The 15,820-nt window shown below is 40.9% G+C and overlaps 1 protein-coding gene across 13 annotated transcripts in view; it reads right to left on the reverse strand.

Moving 5' to 3' along the window:
* FOXP1 (forkhead box P1) overlaps positions 1-15,820 on the reverse strand; it is an 825,883-nt gene that overhangs the window by 90,293 nt on the left and 719,770 nt on the right. For all 13 annotated transcript variants that reach the window (XM_033926373.1, XM_033926372.1, XM_033926366.1 and 10 more), the window contains one exon: positions 8,824-8,907. In XM_033926373.1, coding sequence (XP_033782264.1) covers positions 8,824-8,907 — 84 coding nt within the window. The remainder of the gene's footprint in view (positions 1-8,823; positions 8,908-15,820) is intronic.

A 15,820-nucleotide genomic window follows, 5' to 3' on the forward strand; every position in this document is an offset into this window, starting at 1 on the left:
TTTGCCTCAAAGTACACAAATGCAAACAGACAAAACGAGGCAAATGAGATGTCGTAAATCAACCCAACAGCTACTTTATTAATACAAATCTTAAAAAGACATAAAAAGTCTATGGTTGACCAGTCTTTCTGTGAAAGTTACAAGTCTGTAATTGAGGACCTGTCTTTATAAGACCTTTCTTACAAAGACAGGTCCTCAATTACAGACTTGTCAACCATAGACTTTTATGTCTTTTTAAGATTTGTATTAATAAGGTAACTGTTGGGTTGATTTACGGCATCTCATTTGCCTCGTTTTATTTACAAAAATGCTTAAAGAATGTTTACTGAGATAGCTATCCTCCCCCTCCTCCCACAGAAATGCTTTTCCCCTCTTTTCAGTTTCTAGTGCAGGGAGCCACGCTACTCCCGATGCTCATAAGAACTCAATGAGCTTCGGGAGCAGTGTGGGCCATTCAGCGTGGCTCCCCCGCGCTAGAAACTGCTATTGCAGTTTCGTAAAAGGAGGCCTTGATCTTCAGGCAAGGGAGAAGGATGAAAGGAGGAATCATATATTCGGTGAGTGTATAATTTTCTCCAGGAAACACTATGGCATCTAAAATAGTGCTTCTCAAACCTGTCTTGCAGGCCCCCCAACCAGTAAGGTTTTCAGGATAACCTTAATAATCTAATATAATAAAACCCTTACCCCGCATGCACAGTGCAAACGGTGTGATCCCTGCCGCCGTGATTTGTGCTTCCGTGCCATGTTCCATTTGCGGCGCATGCGCGGTGGTGGAGCATGTGGCGGTTTGATTTGCGGCAGTAAGAAGAGCATTGCCATTGCCGATGTCACTTCCAGCCTAGGGCAGGGAGGGAGGTTTCAACTCACTGCTCCTGCTTGCTTCGGGCCTTCCTCGCTGCGGGTCCTGCTCCTGCCTTCTCGCAAAAAGAAAGTAGGTGGGAACCGACAGCGACGAATGACTGAAGCAAGCAGGAGAAGCGAGTTGTGAATGCTGCACTGATGACGGCTGTGTGAAACCCAGGAAGAGAAGGGAGTGGGGGGGGATGAGAAACGCTACTGATGGCTGGCCTACTACAGGATAGGGAAGGGGTGCTGCTGGACAGAGGGGAGGTAAAACAAGGGAAAAGGGCCCCTGCAGAACGGGGAGAACAGAATGGGTACTGCTGGACAGGGGGGAGGTAAAAGGAAGGGAGAACGGCTACTGCAGGACAGGGGGAGCAGGCAAGGGGTGCTGCTGCACAGGCCCCTGCACAGGGAATGATGGGAGTGAAATGCTGCTGCTGCTGCACAGGGAAGTGGGGTGTGTGTGCTGGGAGGAAGGCAGCAATCTTGGTTTGCTCTGGGGGGAGACAGAAGGGGGCCACGGAGAGAGACAGAAAGACAGGCAGGCAGCGCACAAGAACGAAAGACAAACGCATACAGAAAGACAGTGGACAGGGGGCCAGGGAGAGAGACAAACAGAAAGAATGACAGACAGACAAGGGGGCCAGACAGACAGACAGACAGACAGCTTGCGGCCAAGGAGAAAGAGACAAAGAAAAAAAATAGACAGACAGCAGCTAAGGAGAGAGAGAGAAAGAAAAAAAGCCAGACAGACAGTGACCAAGGAGAAAGAGAGAGAGAAAGAAAAAAAGACAGACAACTCACACGGTAAGTTTTCATTAAATTTTGTGATAAGTCTACACATCTATTCTAGCACTCGTTAATCTAACGGGCTTAAACACTAGTAATAATAATAATAATAACTTTATTCTTTTATACTGCCATAACCAAAAGTTCTAGGCAGTTTATACTAAAAAGAGCTGGACAATCAGCGAAATACAGTCATGTAATAAAAATACAAGCATTCAATAAAAATACAATTTCAAACAATAAAAAGCTCTATTGGGTAATGAATTTATCGAACAAAGTGGTCTTGATTAATTTCCAAAAAGAGCAATAAGACATAGCTTGATGAATACATTTACCTTGCCAGGATTGTAGTTTACCTGCTTGAAATGCTAGGGTCTTATATCTACAACCATTAATTTTTGGATAAGCAAATAAGTGAGAACTTCTAGTTTCCATTAATGGTCTGTACAACACAAAGTGGGGAAAAAGATGTAAGAAAGCAAATTCTAAGAAGTCAAAATCCAGACTGCAAGGACCAGAGACTCTTCATGGTTCTTCGAATGAACATTCTAGAAGAGGGAACCAGATAGATGTTTTGCGGTATATCAAATGTAGAATAAACTTGGATGTGCCTGGGCCAATACGACACAATGAAAATCATGGTTTCCCAGTCTTGCTTAATGAATATGCATCTCAACTACCACTCTCTTAGGATTTAACAACACAATTTCAGCTTCCAATACCAATACACCTTCTATAAAGAAGCTGTTATAAACAATCCCTGAAACAACGACGATCACATGGAATATCAAGATATAAAAATTCTATATATTATTATTGCACTGCTTATCTTTTAGTAAATGCATCCATTTTTTAACATATATTTGATATATTACATAGTTCTTGAAACAACTCCCGTAGTTCTAAAACATTCTTCATATCATTGTTCAAATATATTTTTTGTTCTTAAGAACATAAGAACATAAGCAGTGCCTCTGCCGGGTCAGACCACAGGTCCATCCTGCCCAGCAGTCCGCTCTCGCGGTGGCCCAAAAACAGGTCAAGACTTGTCTGAATCATCAGAAGGGGCTCCCTTGCCACCTTGGTTTCTCATTTAAGTCCTGCCTTCCTATCAAAGTCCTAGCCCTCCGGTCTTGCACATGCACGACCAGGTTGGTTTATACTCATTACCTGGTTAACTTCCTATACTTGTGTTACATCCCAGCTCCTCCCTCAGTATCCCACGATCCCTTTATCCCTCAGGAATCCATCCAATCCCTGTTTGAATCCTTGTACCGTACTCTGCCTGATCACTTCCTCCGGTAGCGCATTCCAAGTGTCCACGACCCTTTGGGTGAAAAAAAACTTCCTTGCATTTGTTTTGAACCTGTCTCCCTTCAGTTTCTCAGAATGCCCCCTCGTATTTGCTGTCCCCTTCAGTCTGAAGAATCTGTCCCTATCCACCCTCTCTATGCCCCTCATGATCTTGAAGGTCTCTATCATATCTCCCCTAAGCCTCCTTTTCTCCAGAGAGAAGAGCCCCAGCCTATCCAGCCTCTCAGCGTATGAGCAGTGTTCCAGCCCTCTTACCATTTTCGTTGCTCTCCTTTGGACTCTCTCAAGTACCGCCATGTCCTTCTTGAGGTGCGGCGACCAATACTGAACGCAGTATTCCAGATGTGGACGCACCATCGCTCGATACAATGGCATGATGACTTCCCGTGTTCTGTTTGCTATGCCCTTCTTTATGATGCCCAGCATCCTGTTGGCTTTTTTCGAGGCTGCTGCGCACTGTGCAGATGGCTTCAGTGATGCATCCACCAGCACACCCAAGTCTCTCTCGAGTCTGCTGTCTCCCAACAATACCCCCCCTAATTTGTAACTGAACAACGGGTTCTTTTTCCCTATATGCATGACCTTACATTTGTCCACGTTGAAGCGCATTTGCCATTTGTTTGCCCAGTCTTCCAGCTTGTCCAGGTCCCTTTGTAGGTCCTCACACTCCTCCCTGGTCCTAACTCTGCCGCACAGTTTGGTATCGTCTGCGAATTTTATAACCTCACACTTTGCCTCCTTTTCCAGGTCATTGATGAATATGTTAAAGAGTAAAGGCCCCAGCACCGATCCCTGTGGCACACCGCTCGTGACTCCCCGCCAGTCAGAATACTGACCCTTTACTCCAACCCTCTGCTGTCTACCCGTCTTAAAGTGAAGAAATCCAAAGTCCAAAAACGATGTTATTTCCAACCTTCACACCAAAAATAATTTAGTTGACGTCATATCCAATTTCATGCGGCACATGTGTGAATACGTCTTGCTCAACACCAGACGGTTTCGCTGAAAGGCGTCATCAGGAGCTAAGACCATCACGGGAGGTCCTCAAATTAAACATTACTACTCATTCCATTAAATTTTCACCAATATGTTTTCTATAGCAGCCGTCAAAATTGGGTTACATTCCCGGGCTATAATCATGTATCCTTTCACAATCTTATCGTTAGGTTAAATATGCAACATACTAATGATTCACTGTCCCATACTGCTTACTGATTGGTCAGTTAATTAAATCTGAATTGTATTCCATACCATTTCCTTATTCAAACCCTTTGGTTCAACTGTGTCCCATTGATGAATATGCATGAGATAGATTTGCATGCCAGTCACCTCCAGTATATTAAGAATAACCTGACACGTCACCCAACGGGCTGGTGATCCCCAATGTAGGTTCAAGAACCACTGTTCCAGAAGACTGTCACGCTATAGTTAATACTCAAGTGCCTGTATCTATGCTTTTTTTTTTTTTTTTTTTTAATAATATATGATTTATTAAATTGTATCTGTAATAATAAAAACATTCCTTTTCTTAAGCTGCACTTTCAGTCCAACAACCGAGCCTTGCCACATAATGGAAGTCTGTCAGACACTATGTTTCTTTACACTTTCAACTCCTAAGTTAAAGGATAAGGAATTTATAATGTTCTCTGCAAATGAAACCACTTTTCATACACAAATGTGATCTTTATTTCCAAAGGGTAATACAACAGTACATTTACATAAACTAATCCAAACAATCTCTGTATTTGACAATGGAAAACCTCACAGACTGCCTATTGTTGGTTTATATCGCGGCGCTCTTCATGATGACTTGTAGAGAACTGCTCTGACTGTCCAAGGCTTGCCTTGACTCTAAACAAATGGTTATAGAAGAGCCATGTTACAATATTGAGCTTCTCTGCAGAAGAAAACCTGCTGTGTATAAATTCAAAAGCTATTAAATTTTCAGTCAAAAATATTCATGCCTATTTCATTTAATAAAGAAACACTCTGCAGAGCACTGGAGAGAGATAGTTATTGACCAGTGGTACAGGATTTCCAATAGAACCGTTAAAATTAAATGTCGCGGAAGGTCTCCATCCAAGCTAAGATTTTCCAGGATGTAAAGCTTGTTTTTTCCCTAATGCATGAAGAAGACAAAGACTTTTCTTCCCTCATTCTTCGCTGCTGCCCAATTCACTTGCCAGCATGGGGCAAGCTCTGACTGGTATTTTCTTTGCCTACCTCTCAAGTAAGGTCTTCTTAATTGGGTAGCCCTTGCAAATATGCTCAACCCAATAATCACAGTGCTGACCTTCTTACCGCGACTACCACTCTCAATTTACTAATCTTTTCTCCAGAGGGAGATGGCTCTTGTGAAAAGCCCCTAAAATATAGAGCTTAGATGTGAAACAACTAATTGTTAGCTTTAAGATAGCAAGAGGAGCCGGAAAGCATTCATTTTCCCAGTGCTACTGCGTCTACCCACTGCCAGCCCTCCTCCTCTCACACACACTGCCTTTAAGCTAAGGGAGTCCTAACGTGGGTTTCACCTTTGTCATGTTTTATATCCGGGACTAAAGGTCAACTAAGGAATTCCAAATAGTGGGTTATTTTTCACCGTGGCCCATCAATTCACTTCCACAGTCACTTAATTTAAATTGCATTGAAACTAGGAAATTCCTTTCTAGCAAAAACGGATATGCAAAGTGTTTAATGATTTTATGTTCTTTATCTCCATAATGTGCTTGGTTTCAAACATTAATTTTGTCTACCAACTGCATCTTGGCAGACTACCATATTTGCTGGGTTAATAGTCTGACTCCTTTTCTCATCATTATTTCTATCAGTATAAATCACATAGAATATCGGTGCACATTTTGCTTTATTTATATGAAGTGGAATCTGCATAAACAGATAAACCAAAACTTTGTCATTAAGCTTCACCACTGCATATTGATTAAAATTGCTGATACAAGCTATAGATCGTCAACGCTCAATTAATTTGCACAGCGTATCTGAAAGAGGAGATGAAATAAAAGCAGTGTACCTTTAAATTTGACAAATCTTAAAACCAGGAAGCAGAGCCCTATTTCCCTCTTTCTTCTGAATAATCAGCTGAAGCAAACCAGGAAAATTTCAAGCTTTATAATGAAATTATAAGGCAAGAGGAATAATTAAGCGATATACCCTCCACTCCTGGATAATTTTGCTATCGGAATTATCCATCCCCGAGCAGGATGCAGGTCATGGGCAATTTCTGCTTATCAGACCGCTGCGGAAGAGGAGAGCTGCTTTTAGTTGAGAGAGGAGACAAAACCAGATAAAGAAAAAAAAAAGAAAAGTAGTATCTGGTGGCCATGTCAACGGGATTTGCCCAGCCTATGAAAACTGCAGCTCTCTTTCTCACAGAGGTACTTCCTTTATTTCCAAGCACCTTTATGATTCCTTACTTCTGCTTAATATAGGGAAATTCATATATTCATATATATATATATATATATATATATATATATATATAAGGTAATCCTATAACAAGGTGCTCAATTTAGAAGTTACAATGGGGCATGCTTAGTGAATTAAGGAGAAGCAACTTCAAGCCAAGCCATGCTGGACTTATGCCAAAGATAAAAACAAAAGGACTCAGCAGTCCTTCAGATAAGTACATCGAATATGATCTTTAGCTACGCTTTGGACACTAGTTTTCATTTTGCTTCGATCGACACCCTTGCAAGCACGTCTACCAGAGTGCACCTATGCACAGAGCCATCTTCAAGCCAGACTCTTGATAAAGGCACAAACGCCGAAACACTGCCAATGTCGAGTCTATTGAGCCATTCGGCATATTCATGAATAAAGTGGTTACTTTGAACAATACTCCCTTGGCTGATATATTGACATTCTGCCCTCACGACTCCCTCGGTGTGTACTTTTGTTCCGTCGTCGAGGCCTGTCCTTGGCTTCCGATCCAGTATATTCTTTCCAATACCAGCATAAATTGCAGCTTCTGCAGCAAAGTTTTGCCATTTATGATTATATCCACACTTGCTTTCTCTGATCTTACACGTGTGTCGAAACACGGGCAGTACTGGGTCCTCATTTTATGCATATGTGGATTTTTATTGGATTTGGACTTTTATTGCATCTCTTAATTGATTGACTAAAGGACCTGCATCAGGAACATCTTGTCCACAGTTTTCTTTGGTTTCTCCATTTACTGTGGAACTGTTGGGGTTTTTTTCCCCCCTTCTGTAGGTGTTAGTACTAATTCTATAACAGCACTTAGGTACACCTAATTTGTTATATTATGTCAGCTTAAACCAGCATTTTAACACTGTTCCTTCTAAGCTAAGTGGTAGTCTTCCACCTACAGTCCTGCCAGTGGGGGATGCTGTTTAATTGTCACATTTTTAATAGCAAGAGATAAGCAAGCTCTGCAGGAATCCAGAGGTCTTGCCTGCTCCTAGTGATTGAAAACACAATATTGAAACACTACCTCCTACTGAAAACAATGCAATTGGTCAGCTTAGAGCAGGGGTGTCAAATGTCGGTCCTCGAGGGCCCCAATCCAGTCGGGTTTTCAGGATTTCCCCAATGAATATGCATGAAATCTATTTGAATGCACTGCTTTTATTGTATGCTAATAGATCTCATGCATATTCATTTGGGAAATCCTGAAAACCCGACTGGATTGCGGCCCTTGAGGACCAACATTTGACACCCTTGGCTTTACACTATTGTCAATGGCAGGTATAAATGGTCACACCTAAGTGTGCTAAGGGATGTATGCAATTGACTGTATTCTATAAGTAATGGACATTACTTGATGCCACATCCATGGACCACCCATGTTCTCCTCTTATGTTTAAACCACCCCCCACCTTGAGGTTGGGTGCTACTTTATAGAATAAAGTCTAGTGTTACTTATGCATGAAAATGCCAACTAAAGGTGCCTTTGACGTAACAAGTGGTGAGTGGCTCTAGGTGTCAGCTTATACAATTTCCACCAAATGCTCCTGTTTGTGTGAAAAACCATTCCAAAACTGAGCAAACCAATTATCTGGCTTTTCCATAATAACACGGAAGATGCAAACCCTAGCAGACAGGCTATGAGAAGCCTGTTCATCACGCTGCCTCTGCTAAGTCCGGTCACCGCCACTGTTACTTTAGGAAGGGGAGGGAGGGTTGATCAGGAGGTGCTGCACAGGGAAATGGGAGGGAGGGATGAAAAGCTGCTGCACAGGGGGATTAGAGGGATGGGAAGTTGTTGCACATGGAGAGAGAGAGAGAGAGGAAGAATTGGAGGAGAGGAAGGGAGAGATGCAACAAAGTTAGAAAGGGGTAAGAGGGAGGTATCCTGCATATTGTGGAGGGGAGGGAGACATGCATGGACATGCAAGGACCTGTTGTGAAGGCAAACATGCAATCAGGTAAAAAACTTAACAGAAATACTAAGTGGCCACAAATTTCAAAGCCTGTCTCTATAAACCTGAGCTGCTAAAAGGGCAATGTTTTGAAGCCATTCAAAGGGAGAGCCCATATTATGTTATTCCTATTACTATAAATCAGTCTACCCTCTCTGCTTTTCCTTCATTGACTGTATTTATGTTTATATTTGGTCATTTTGCTATTGTCATGCTGTTAACAAAATTATGTTTTATGCAAAGCTATATCTGATGCACGTTGCCCTGGAAGATCTCTTCATAAAGCCAGTTCATAAATTCCAATAACTAAATGAACAATTAAAGAGGACTTAATACATCCCCCAAAAGCAAAACCAGTGTTTGTATTGAAGCAATGTTTGAATTTGACATTAGTACTCATGCACAAAAGGAAGGGGAACCGGCGTGGAGGATTCTGCGCACCTATGTGCTCTCTCCATGGACTGGTACTTACGGGCTGTGGGGTGGCTTTGGGTTCGGTTGATTTCACATGCAGGTGCGTCATCATAGCTTGCAGGCGTTCTTTGTCTTTTGAAAGCTGGAGAAAAATGTACAATTTGTTACAGGATTCGTTAAGGAAGAAACTCTCCACGGCATTCACAGATTTATACCCATTCCAAAATTGCCAAGGACAATGCACAACAAATAATTAAGTTTTACCACATAGAGACACTTAGCCCTTCCCGAGGCCTTTATCAGAGTGATTATGCTGAGGACCTTTCCCCATGAAAGACAATGCCACACAAAGAACTTTCATTATCTTTGAACTTTTTTTAGGTTACAGGTCCTAAGAAATCTCTGAACAAGGGAGGTGGACATTTCAACGTTTGCTTCCTAGGTAGGCTACTACTGCAAGGCTACCCAAACCGAGCCATGACCCCGAATGAGACTGCGCGTGATACGTTTGGAGTTCGTTAATTTGGCCCATCATGATGTACCTTTAGAAAAGGGATGCTGGATGCCTAGAAAGCCTTTCCAGAAAAAGTGGAAATGAAGCACATGGGAAGAAATGTGATTGGAATGGTAGTTACAACCCAAATTGGCAGTGGCATGATAGTGTCAGGAAAGCACAGGGTAATTTGGATGGAGTAGAAGTTACAACCCAAATTAGCAGTGGAATAAATATGGTTTGATTATTGACTTCATATACTACTTAACAAAGCAATGTTCTAAAGCCATTTACAAAATAAGGTATCATAATACAATCGAAATAACAAATTATAAAAATCAATACAAAAATATATTAAAAAATGTAGATGATCCAGTTCATAGCTCTACGACACAGAGATCTTAGTATTCAATACATATTGTCCATAACTCTTAAATAACCAGGTTTTCAAAGCTTTCCAAAATAACAAATATCAAGGAATAATACTTAAATCAGATGGTAATGAGTTCCATACTAATGCTCCAGCAACATAAAATAGTTTGCTTCTTGTAGATGTCAGCTTGATTGTACTCAAGGAAGCCAACTAAATCAAATGTCTTTGGGAAGACAATTAACCCCAAACAGCAGCTACATCAGGGTGGTGGGACAGATAGATAGGAAAGACGTTTGAGAGATCAGGTGGAAGAGCGGAGTTGGTATTGGATTACATTTGAAAATGTACTATGCACATGTATTGAAAGGATGAATCTCATTGGAATCACTGGATAGACCATTTTGGTCTTTACTTGACATTATTTGTAAACTGTATTACTATGTATGTAATCTAGAAGGGTTAATTTTCTCCTTCCAGAATAATTTATACAACAGACTTTTTCCACTCAAGCTTTACCATCCTTGAAGGTCAAATTTCAAGTCTACCAAGTTGACTACATGATTTAAGGGAAGAGCTGCGAGTCTTCTTCTGTTGCAATCACCTGTTGAAATCCTCACCATTCTATGTGTAGTAGATCCAGAAATATTCTCAGAAGACTGTGTTTGTGAAGAGCTAGCTAAATTAAAAATATACAAAGCGATGGGGCCAGATGGGATACTTCCCAGGGTACTCAAGGAACTCATAAAAAGTTCTGGGGACTCTTGTTTCATCTTTTCAATGCTTTCTTATAATCTGGCGTGATCCTGGAGGACTGGCTCTGTACAAGAACGGAAGTAAGGAGGAGGCTGGGAATTACAGGCCAGTTAGTTTGACCACAGTAGTGAGTAAACTAATGGAAATACTTCTTAAGCAGAGGATAGTGAGACGTCTAGAATTGAATAGTCTGCAGGACCTGAGGTTGCATGGTTTTACAAGAGGCAGATCTTGTCAGACAAATTTGATTGATTTCTTTGATTGAGTGACTAAACAGTTGGATATGGGAAGGGCACTAGATGTACTTTGACTTTAGCAATGCTTTCAACATGGTGCCGCACAGGAGACTGATAAACTGAGTGCATGCGGTATGGATCTTAAAGTGACAACTGGATTAAAAGCTGGTAAAATGCAAGGAGACAAAGGGTAGTGATAAATGAAGTTTGCTCGTAGGAAAAGGATGTTGTTAGTGGAGTGCTGCAGGGATCTGTCCTTGGGCCGGCTTTATTTAACATCTTTATGAGTGATATTGCAGAAGGACTGCCAGGTCAAGTTTATCTTTTTGTGGATGATACCAAGCTCTGTAATAGGCTAGACATTCCAGAGAGTGTGGATAACATGAGGTGGGATCTGGCGAAGCTTGAAGAACGAGCAGGCAATTGGCAATTAAGATTTAATGTTAAAAAATGCAGGGTCATGCATTTGGGACTGCAAAAATTCAGGATAATGGTATAGTATAGGAGGCAAGGAACTTCTGCGAGTGTGTCTGAAGATCTCAAGGTGGCAAAACAGGTAGAAAAGGTGACAGTCAAAGCCAGGAAGATGCTTGGGTGCATAAGAGGAGGAATAGCCAGTAGGAAAAGGGAGGTGATAATGCCGTTATATAAGTCTCTGGTGAGGCCCCATTTGGAATATTGTGTGCATTTTTAGAGATCACACCTTCAAAAAGATATAAATAGGATGGAGTTGGTCCAGAGGGCTGCTACAAAATTGGTTACTGGTCTTTGTCATAAATCTTATGGAGACAGACTTAGAGACCTTAATATGTACAGTATACGCTGGAAGAAAGACAGGAAAGAGGGGCTATGATAGACGTTTAAATATCTCCAAGGCGTTACTGTACAGGAGGAGAGTGTTTTTCAAATGAAGCAAAACTCTGGAAGGAGAGGACATAGCATGAAGTTAAGAGGCGATAGGCTCAGGAGTAATGTAGGAACATACTTCTTTACAGAAAGGGTGGTAGTCTCCCAGTGGAGGTGGTAAAGATGAAGACTGTTCTGACATGTGGGAACTCTTAAGGAGAGGAGGAGATAGTGGATGGTGTGAAAGGGCAGATTGGCTGGGCCATTTGCCATCATGTTTCTATGTTTCTAAGCCACCCTTTTGATTCTGCTCAACTATCTTTGAAAGGAATAATGAAAGTTGGAAAAAGCTGAAAGTCCCATAAGTCTGTAATCATCTGTGGTATTACTTCTGTCCTGATTCATTCAGTGGGCAGGTGTTAGCAGCCTGCCTGCTTGCTTGAAGTTGGAAAATTGAGAGTTCATTTTCCAAATCCCCTGAATATCCAAGGAAAGGCCACCCTACCAGTTAATTACATCCTCCCTGCACAGTGGTGAAACTGGGCTGTGTGCTCATAGAATATGCTGTATAAACTGTTAACTGTCCCTTCTTTTGCTCTAGAGCCTGTGGTTTGCATCTGTCCCATGTGATTTCCAAATGCATATACCTCATACCGTAACCAAGTTCTTAGTAGCAAAAATTCTGAGTTTAAGAACTTAGGTCCTATCATTTTAACAGTAGTTTAGGATTTTAAGATCTACCACAGTGATTTGGTGCAGGAGGTAATGATGCTGGACCACTTGATAACAGTGATCATAACATGATCCACTTTGATATAATCTCTGGAGTACACACAGGAAATCCAATACATTAGCATTTAACTTTCAAAAAGGACACTATGATAAAATGAAGAGAATGGTTAAAAAACCAAAACAAAACCCTAAGAGGAGCAGTTGCAAAGGTCAAAAGTTTACATGAGGCATGACTATTATTCAAGAATACCATCCTGGAAGCCCACACTAGATATATTCCATGTATTAAAATAGGAGGAAGGAAGATCAAACAGCCGGCATGGTTAAAAAGTGAGGTGAAGGAACCTATTAGAGCTAAAAGAAGATCCTTCAGAAAGCAGAAGGATCTGAATAAAAATAATAGGAAACAGCATAAGGAATGGCAAGTCAAATGCAAGGAGCTGATTAGGAAAGCAAAGAGACCTTGAAATGAAGATTGCATTGGAGGCAAAAAAAACACATCGTAAAATTTTTTTCATCTTGGTCGCTTTTCTTTGAACCTTTTCTAGCGCCACTATATCTTTCTTGAGATAAGGAGACCAGAATTGAACGCAATACTCCAGATAAGGTGGCACCATGGAGTTGATACAGTGGTATTATAACATTTTTAGTCTTGTTAACCATTCCTTTTTTAATAATTCCTAGCATCCTGTTTGCTTTTTTGGCTGCCGCAGCACATTGGGCAGAAGGCATTGTCTATGATGACACCCAGATCCTTTTCTTGGGCGCTAACCCCCAAGGTGGATCCTAGCATCCAGTAACTGATTTGGATGCTCAGTCTTCCAATTTCCTACGGTCATAAGAACAAGAATATCCATACTGGAACAGACCGAAAATCCATCAAGACCAGAATCCTGTTTCCAACAGTGGCCAATCCATATTACAAGTACCTGGCAGAAACCAAAATAGTAGCAATATTCCATATGAGTAGTAAGATTCTGGAATCCCAAAGAGTAGCAAGATTCTGGAATCCCAAAGAATACCAAGATCTGGAATTCCAAAGAGTAGCAAGATTCTGGAATCCCCAATTAGTAGCAGCATTCCATGCTACCAATCCCAGGGCAAGCAGTGACTTCCCCTATGGGAACTGGTTCCTGCAGTTTTCACAGTTTGTACATGCTGAACAAACTGGGGTCACAGACTGAAAACAAGAAATGGAAACAGACTAGAGATAGTGCAGCAGTACCTCCCCCCTCCCCGCCCACACACTATAATGTACTTGTCTATATGCTTCTAAACAATCTATTTTATGAATGAAGATGCTTACCAAAAAAGGCAATGAGTCATAAAATTTCTATTGCTATTACACTTTCAAGGAATCTTTTCAGCATAACCATGCAACTGCAAACATGGTAGTAAATGTATGTGACCCTTTATCATTATCTGAATTGCTCTTTTAAAAATTTACTTTATTATAATGCTCTCATACTTTGTCAGATCAGGGCTGGCACTGCCCAACACAGATGCCATTCCTACTAAATACCTACAATCTTTAAGACGGTGGTTCTCAATCCAATCCTCAGGACATAACTAGCCAGTCTGATTTTCAAGATACCCACAATGAATATGCATGACAGATTTGCATATAGTAGAAGTAATACGTGCAAATCTATCTCACTGTGGATATCCTAAAAACTTGACTGGGTGTTCCAAGAACTGGAGTGAGAAGTCCTGCTTTAGAAGAACTGAAATTTGGCTACACTGAAAAACAATGTTTTAAAAAGAATTAACGAGTAGCTCTTATGGTTCCTGCTTGTGTGTATGTAGGTTGATAGTAGCAATGGTGTGTCATTTGCAATGACACTGGAAATGTTAATGACATATTTTATGTTGCTAAATGAAAAAAACCCAACCCAAAACCTGACCCCTCCCCCAACATTTTGTGTTTTGAGAATACGCAGAACATTCTAAGACTGCATGGCTCCTTTAAGGGGCACATCACACAGAATTACTTTGTATATACTGGTCAATAGACACAACCCACTTGGTTCTGGACTGGTCTGGTAGGGAAACCTAAGGAAACACATTTTTTTTTTTGTTTGCTGACACGACACATTCTTTGCAGAGGTGCCATTTCTAGAACATATAGAAGTATACACAAGAAAGTAATTCTGTAACTGTGCATGTAGGACAGGGGTAGGCAATTCCAGTCCTTGAGAGCCACAAGGCAGGTCAGGTTTTCAGGATATCCACAATAAATACGCATGAGATAGATTTGCATCTCAAGGAGGCAGTGCATGCAAATCCATCTCATACAAATTCATTGTGGATATCCTGAAAAACTGACCTGCCTTGTGGCTCTCGAGGACCGGAATTGCCTACTGCTGATCTAGGGTAAAGGAGTAAGCAGGTGCCTACTCTTCCTCATAGAATATTACTGCAAATGGCAGAAAACAGACCTTCATTTAGTTCTAGCAGTTGTATGATCTTGCACTAAATGCTAGCCAGAATGTGCATAAGTTACAGACTCCTATAATTTGCATGTGCATTTTTGGACTCAGCCCAAACTTCACCAATGTGCATGCCCATCATGGTATTCTAAATGATGTGATTTATGCATCTAAGTAGCAGAATGTCGATATTTATGCTCATTCCTGCCACCTGAAATTAGCCAGCTCTTTACAGAATTACCTCCAAAGCCCCTCTACTATCCTGTATGCCCAACTGTCCCATGATCTCCAAAGCCAAGCTATGTTCTTCAGACAATAGGCCTGCAACAGATCTGTAAACTACTGAAGCTGAAATTGGCACTCTTAGTCCATCATTACTTAACCCTGAGATTCAAGCGACACGCACTTAACATTTGTGTCATTCAAGCTCTCATATCTTCTTTTATTTTGAAGAAAGGAACTGCTTCTACAGACCTATTTCAGTAGTATTATGTCTGGGAAAATGACATTGTCTTAATTAGCACAGCTGATTTAAAACCTAAGGAAAAAAAAAATTATTCATGTAATTTATTTACAAACCTCATAGCCCACAAATTCAAAAATGTATTGGTTTCGTGTGGATTTCACTAAACATTAACAATAATATCATACAAACACTCAAATAAAGAGCATATCCACATATCATTCAGGGCAGGCTAATTGAAAAACAAAGTTCTTTACCCTGTTGCCAAAAAAAAGAGAATCCACTTCCAACTTTTTCTCTGCAAGGCAACGTATTCCAAAGGCAAGACCTCACAATTGACAAAGCACAATCATGTGTAATAGTTAGGGTAAACTTGGCAAATCTAAACCAGTATTTAGTGCCTAATATCACTGGAATGCAAAAAGCTGCCCTTGAGATTTGAAACGAAACCAAAGGTTTCATACAATCCATTGCCTGGAGACAAAGTACCGAACAAAAGGATCAATACTTTAAAACTACACTAGATCCAGAAAAACAGCAAGTAAGACAATACGAGGCTTCCACTGAATTTCTACAAAACCTTTTGTTATTTGCAAGGTTTAGCACTTCGATACCACAAAAGCAAGTCTTCAGTTCTCCACTTTATAGCCAATGAGAAACGGGGCCATGAAAATCCATATTACCAGAAGGCTAATTTCTAGCTAATAAAAAGTTATCTAATTAAAACTAC

This window comes from Geotrypetes seraphini, chromosome 17 (genome assembly GCF_902459505.1).
Source record: "Geotrypetes seraphini chromosome 17, aGeoSer1.1, whole genome shotgun sequence".
NCBI lineage: Eukaryota > Metazoa > Chordata > Amphibia > Gymnophiona > Dermophiidae > Geotrypetes > Geotrypetes seraphini.